This window comes from Lotus japonicus, chromosome 3 (genome assembly GCF_012489685.1).
Source record: "Lotus japonicus ecotype B-129 chromosome 3, LjGifu_v1.2".
Taxonomy (NCBI): domain Eukaryota; kingdom Viridiplantae; phylum Streptophyta; class Magnoliopsida; order Fabales; family Fabaceae; genus Lotus; species Lotus japonicus.
This window is the reverse complement of record NC_080043.1, coordinates 38,364,293-38,371,413: the sequence shown is the minus strand read 5'-3', so window position 1 is coordinate 38,371,413 and position 7,121 is coordinate 38,364,293. Positions and strand designations below refer to the sequence as shown.

The 7,121-nt window shown below is 45.4% G+C and overlaps 1 protein-coding gene across 1 annotated transcript; it reads right to left on the bottom strand.

The window, feature by feature from the left end:
* Positions 1–710: 710 nt before the first annotated feature.
* Positions 711–3,978, bottom strand: LOC130744101 (uncharacterized). Its single transcript, XM_057596293.1, has 2 exons — positions 3,303–3,978; positions 711–799 (listed from the first exon to the last, which is right to left on the bottom strand). The coding sequence occupies exons 1-2, from the start codon at positions 3,976–3,978 to the stop codon at positions 711–713; spliced, it is 765 nt and encodes a 254-aa protein (XP_057452276.1).
* Positions 3,979–7,121: the final 3,143 nt, after the last annotated feature.

Here is a 7,121-nt window from a genome sequence, read left to right as displayed (position 1 = left end):
TCTTCTCTCACATGTCCTCTCTTTTCTCTCTTCTGCTCTCTCTTTGTTTTTCACGTGAAGGTGTTGTAGTGTATCTCTGTTTTCTGATTGTGAAAGAATAGGGTTTCCCCCCTTGGCTAAAATCCCATGCAAACCACAAGTGGGCTAGGGTTTGGTTTTCCCTTTTCAAGTCCAAATCTCATCACCTCTGACCCAATTAATTAAAAAACCTAACCAGGTCTTATTTAATTAAAAACCTACTCTTTTTAATTAAATAACCTAACCAAATTCGGAAATAAAATAAAAATGCACAAATTAATTCGCTGGCCCTTTACTGCTAGAACCACACTCGGTCAAAATCGAATATCTCGAGCTACAGGGGTCGGAATGACCTGATTCCACTTCGAGAAGTTTCTACACTTAAAGGGCTACAACTCACATGAAGGAAGTTTTACCACATGTGGTCGTTAAGACCCTCTAAAATTTCACACAAGTTGACAGTTGTAATCTGCCAATTTCCAAACTTGAACAAAACCCTCATTTTATTCAATCTATCTCAAAAACAAAACAAACTAAAATAGGGCCTTACAATACCACCCTCCTTAAAATATTTTCGCCCTCGAAACTTAAGGGTTTACAAACAAATCGGGATGTGACTCCCGCATTTTATCCTCTAATTCCCAAGTCGCATCGCCCGTCGCTTGATTCCATACAACCTTGACTAAGGATACTTACTTGTTTCTCAAGCGCTTCGTGCTCCTGTCGACGATCTTGATGGGTGGCATCACCACCGTCAGATCATCCTTTAGCTGAATGTCATCTGGTTCAAGAACATGAGAATCATCAGCCATATACTTTCGCAATTGCGACACATGAAGCACATCATGGATATGGGATAGGAAAGGCGGCAACGCAATCCTATATGCCACTGGCCCAACTCGTTCCGTAATCTGGTACGGTCCAATGAACTTTGGAGTAAGCTTCTTAGACTTGATCGCCCTCCCAACACCTGTCATCGGGGTAACCCGTAAGAAGACATGATCTCCAGCTTGAAATTCCAGCTCTTTCCTTCGATTGTCAGCGTAACTCTTCTGACGACTCTACGAGATCCTCATCTTTTCTTGAATTCGCTTTACTTCTTCGGTGGTTTGCTGAACCAGCTCGGGTCCAATCACTAAGTGCTCCCCATCTTGATGCCAGCACAAAGGCGTCTGACACCTCCGACCATACAAAGCTTCATAAGGTGCCATCCCGATGCTCGCATGAAAGCTGTTGTTGTAGGTGAACTCAATCAGCGGCAACAACTCATCCCAGCTTCCTTTATGATCTAGCACACAAGCTCTTAGCAAATCCTCCAAGGATTGAATAGTCCTTTCGGTTTGCCCATCCGTCTGTGGATTATAAGCGGAACTCAATCTCAGCTTGGTTCCTAAAGCTTGTTGCAAAGCTCCCCAGAAACGTGAGGTAAACCTCGAGTCTCTGTCCGACACAATGCTAGATGGTACCCCATGCAGACGAACAATCTTTGCAATGTGGATCTCTGCTAGTTTCTCCACCTTGTAATTCAGACTGATCGGCACGAAGTGAGCAGTCTTCGTCAATCGATCAACCACTACCCAAATTGCATCAAATCTTCTTCGTGTTAGGGGTAACGCCGTCACGAAGTCCATAGAGATGCTATCCCATTTCCACTCCGGAACATCCAACGACTGTAGTTTTCCTGCTGGCTTCTGATGTTCCACCTTAGCGTTCTAACAAGTCAAGCATGTCGACACATACTCAGCTACTTGTTTCTTCATCCCAGGCCACCAGAAATGAAGTTTCAAGTCTTGATACATCTTGTTCATTCCCGGATGAATGCTCAACCTGCTCTTGTGACCTTCATCCAAGATCAACCTTCTCATAGTTGCGTCATTGGGTACACAAACTCGCCCTTTACAACGCAGGATGTTATCGCTTCCGATTGAAAATTCTGGCGCCTTCCCTTGAGTAACTAGTTTGCGCCACTCAAGTAATCCTTCATCGGTCTCTTGCTTTGATTTGATCTCATCCAAGAGCCCACTCGACACCGTCACCATCCCGAAACTAAGCTTCCCTGGAGCTATCTTCACATCCAAACTCAGATCTCAAAACGCCTCCAGCAGTTCTAACTCCTTGACCATCAGCGAGGATACATGCATAGCCTTTCGACTAAGAGCGTCAGCTACAACATTGGTTTTCCCCGGATGTTACTGTAGGTCAAACTCGTAGTCCTGCAGGAATTCCATCCACCTTCGTTGCCTCATGTTCAGATCCTTCTGATCGAACAAATACTTCAGACTCTTGTGATCACTGTAGATCGTGAACATACTGCCATACAGGTAATGCCTCCAAATCTTGAGAGCATACACTATAGCAGCCAATTCCAAATCATGCGTAGGATAGTTCTTCTCGTGAATCTTCAGTTGTCGCGAAGCATAAGCAATCACTTTCTTCTCCTGCATCATTACACAACCCAACTCATTATGTGAAGCGTCACAATAAACGTCATATGGTTCTCCTTCCTTGGGTAAGGCTAGTATCAGTGCAGTAGTCAGTCGCTTCTTCATCTCTTGGAAACTCTCTTCACATTTCTCCGTCCATGCAAAAGGTTGATTCTTCTTTGTCAACTGAGTCAATGGTGAAGTCAACTTTGCATAATCCTTCACGAAGCGTCTATAGTAGCCAGCGAGTCCGACAAAACTTCTTATGTCGCTTGCTATCTTAGGTTGTTCCCATGACATGATCGATTCAATTTTGCTGGGGTCAACAGCCACACCCTGACTTGATATGACATGACCTAGGAACTTCACCTCTTCCATCCAGAACTCACACTTCGAGCCATTAGCATATAGCTCCTTCCCCTTGCAATACTCCTAGCACTTGACGCAAATGCTCTTCGTGTTCTTCTTTACTCTTCGAGTAAATCAGAATGTCGTCAATGAACACCACCACGAACTTGTCCAGAAATGGTCTGAACACACGGTTCATGTAGTCCATAAATACTGCGGGTGCATTGGTAACTCCAAACGGCATCACGAGGTACTCACAATGCCCATATCGAGTTCTGAATGCGGTCTTCTGGATGTCAGTCTCCTTGACACGGATCTGATGATATCCTGACTTCAGATCTATCTTCGAGAACACAGTAGCACCCCGAAGTTGATCCATCAAATCATCTATCCGATGCATCGGATAACGATTCTTCACTGTCACCTTGTTGAGCTGTCGGTAGTTCACGTATAGTCTGGATCTTCTGTCCTTCTTCTTTACCAACAACACTGGCGCTCCCCAAGGCGACACACTCGGTCGGATGAATCCCTTGGAGGAGAGATCCTCTAACTGCTTTGCTAACTCCGTCAACTCTGCTGGTGCCATCCGATATGGCGCCATTGATATCGGTCCTGTACCGGGCATAATGTCAATGGAGAACTCCGTTTCTCTTACTGGCGGTAATCCAGGCACATCATCTGGAAATACATCCACAAAGTCTTGCACCACCAAAATGTTGTGTACGTCGGCGTCGTTCTTCGCCTCAGCCACGATAGAGTTCACGAATGCTGGTGAACCCTTTCCCAAATTGCACGAATTCAAGTAATCCGTAACGCTAGGATCCGGGAAGACTACGGCCTTGTTAGCACAGTCCAAGAGAACGTGATACTGCGCCAACCAATCCATTCCCAGAATCACATCGAGCTCTTTAAGCCCCAAACAGACGAGGTTCGCAAGAAACTTCCGATCCTCATAAATCAACGGACATTGCAAGCATGTCGTGCGCGTAACTAATCGATCGGCGACAGGGGTCGTCACCACCAAATCGAATGGTAAATCAGCAGTTAGTAATCCTAACTTTTCCACACATTCCTCAGCTATGAATGAGTGTGTAGCACCAGAATCAAATAACACCATTAAAGAAGTTCCAGCGATAACACACGTACCCTGGATAAGATCATCGGTCACAGCAGCTTGTTCGCCAGACATCTCAAACACACGACCTGGAGCAGAAGGTCGCTTTACCCTGGTAGCATTCAGTACTGGCTCGGTCTTAGCAGCATTAGGACAATCCCTCTCAATGTGCCCTGGCTTCTAACACTTCCAGCATATAATCTCCTTCCCACACTCATTAGCATAGTGCCCCTTCTGGTTGCACTTGAAGCAGATGACATCATCCTTAGGAACACAGGCTTCGCCTCTTCCAGCAAAAGATACCCTGTCAGCAGGGCGTTGGTAAGGCTTCTTCATCGGAGCCTTGCCCCTGTCAAACCTACCAGCTTGTCTCTGTCCATCAAACCTTCCGGTCGGCCTCTGCCCAGAACGAATCGGACCTCCACCATCAGACTTGCCCCTCTGGCGATTCTTCATTGACTCCACTTCACGAGCTTTCTCCACCAGTTGTTGGAAAACTCTGATTCCCAATGGCCTCACAGACTCCTCAATGTCATTCCTCAAACCCCTCATGAATCGGTTGCATAGGTACGCTTCATCCACTTGCACTTGGAAAAAGCGAAAGTGTTTGGAAAGGGTCTCCAGTCTTGCAGCATATTCCCCTACGGTCATCAACCCCTGTCTCAGGCTGAGGAATTGATTCTCCATGTCTTCCCAGGCAGTCTCCGGGAAGTACTTCTCCATGAAAGCCCTTTTGAAAGACTCCCAAGTTATGGCCACATGGTTAGCAGTCATGAACTATTTGGCGCTCCACCACCAGTACTCAGCGTCACCCTTCAGCATAAAGGTCGCCAAGTTCACCTTCTCAGCATCAGGAGTGTTGAGAGCCTCAAAGATTTTCTCCATTTCCTGAATCCATAGATCAGCTTTCTCGGGTTCAACCTCGCCTTGGAACTTGGGTGGTCCATGGCGGTTGAAGTCAGTTCTCATACGGATATGGTCCTGAGCCAGCTCCCTTGCAGCCCGTTGTGCCCTTCTGGCATCTTCCTCAGCTATCCTGGTGTTCTCTTCAGCTTCCCGCTGAAGCTGTGTTGCGGCTTGGGCAGCAGTAGTGGCAGCCTGTTGGGTCATCATCTGAGCCAGTTGAGCCATTGCTTGAGCAAGCTGAGCATTGGTTGGGTCCTGTCTCGGAGGCATCCTGCTTAGAAATAGAACCACAACCCAATGTCAGTGCCCACAATTAAAAGAAATAACTAAGTATGCAATAAATAACTAATATCAAGTATCACGGCAATGATACTAACTTCAGACAATCCCACTGTCAAGCAAACATCTTAGCGAACAAGTCTACCCAATCCTCACCGCGGAGTTTCAAAAACACCTTTCTCAAAAACAAAACACAAAGAGTTCGGAAACTCGTAAGCCCAAAACCCTTAGTGCTCTGGTTTCTCAACCGGAGCTCTGATTCCACAATGTAACGCCCCGATTTCTCGAGTGTCACACAGTAACTAATCATGTGTATTTTCACAAAGAATTTTCGCTGATTAATTAATTAACCTTTAATTAATGATAAAAGATTCAATTATTGCGAAACTTAACCCTTACGAAAAATTCAATGCGGAATAATTTAAACATATACTTCTGAAATAGAAATAAGTTCTTAATGAAAGTAAATCATAACTCCAAGAGTGCAATAATAAATCCTTGGGCTAGAGCCCTACATCAAAAAATATCGACAGTAAAATAAAGTAAATAATAGTCCGGTGCAAAACTCTCAGTCCCACTGCAAAGAACTCCTAGTCCTGATCCTGCTTCGGAATATCAGCTTCTGCTTCACGCGCCCTCTTCTTGGCCCGTTCCAGCATGATCATACTTTTTCGAGGTCCCACCCTGAAGCACTTGGGACGACCAGGAACGCGCTGCGCCCGGACTTCCGGCTTGACATCAGGTGGCGGAGACTCCACTGCCTCCTCCTCTTGTAAGCGTGACTCTACTGTCGCGTTCTCCGAAGGATCTTCTTCTATATCCTCCGAAGTATCTTCTTCCACGGCCTCCTGAAACCTAGCTGGAGGATGCGGAAACATGACTGATCCGTCCCTGAGAACCTGACTTGCAATGAGCGACCCAAACCTGTTCCTTGCCAAGAATACTGCACCGCCGACATAAATCTTCCGCACTCTGGAATTGTCGGCCTCCCAGAGTCGGTCTTCATTTAGACTATCCAGAACAATCTCCACCCTCGTGATATCCTCCATATCCACCGAGAGCCGCATCTACCCCCCCCCCCCAAATAAACAAGTAAACACAAAACAGGGTCAGGTCCAACAGAAAAATATTAATCACAAGTGCAACAGTATCACAATATAAACGTTATATGTCGTTTATGGATATACAGTCAGTTAGTCAGTACTTACGGATCCTCACATCGCACAACCCACTAAAACTCCTTGGCCAATCTCGATCATCCGCAGATGAACAATTCTCGGAGGGGACCGCAGTACAACCCTCAATCACGTGGAGACCTAACCGGCTCATCCACAAATCACTCAGGGAGACCCACACAGTCAATCCCTATCCCATGACTAAATCATGGTTATCACGTGGAGACCTAACCGGCTCATCCACAAAAACACCTGAAGGTATGAAAAACGGTAGAAAGGGGGGGGTTTGAATAACGTTTTCAAGATAAAACTTCCACCTTAAAGATTTTAACAAATCTTTTCGAGAACTAAGTGCTAAAGATGAGAGATAGAAAAGCACACAAGGATTTTATCCTGGTTCACTTGATAATTCACTCAAGCTACTCCAGTCCACCCGTTAAGGTGATTTCTTCCTTCTTAGAATGAAGGCAATCCACTAATCAGGTAAGAGTTACAACTGCACTTGAAACCTACAAGTGACTAACAATTACACTGACTTAGCTCACACTAAGATTCACTTTCTTAATCTTCTCTAGGATTCGATCAACCTTGATCTCCTAAAGGAACTAAACAAACTGTTTATCAAAGAAATGTTTACAAGAGATTTGCTTCTAAAAAGCTAATAGTAAACACAATGAATTTCAGATGAAAGAAAGCTTAGAAGGATTTGAATATTTCTTGCGCGTGTGTGAATGCTTCTAGCCGCTTCTTTCAGTCTTCAGCCTCTTATATACTCCAAGGATTAGGGTTGAACGTTGCATGGGAAATGCTACCGTTGGAGGGCAGTTCTGGAAATTCCAGCTTCTGCTGTGACTGAGA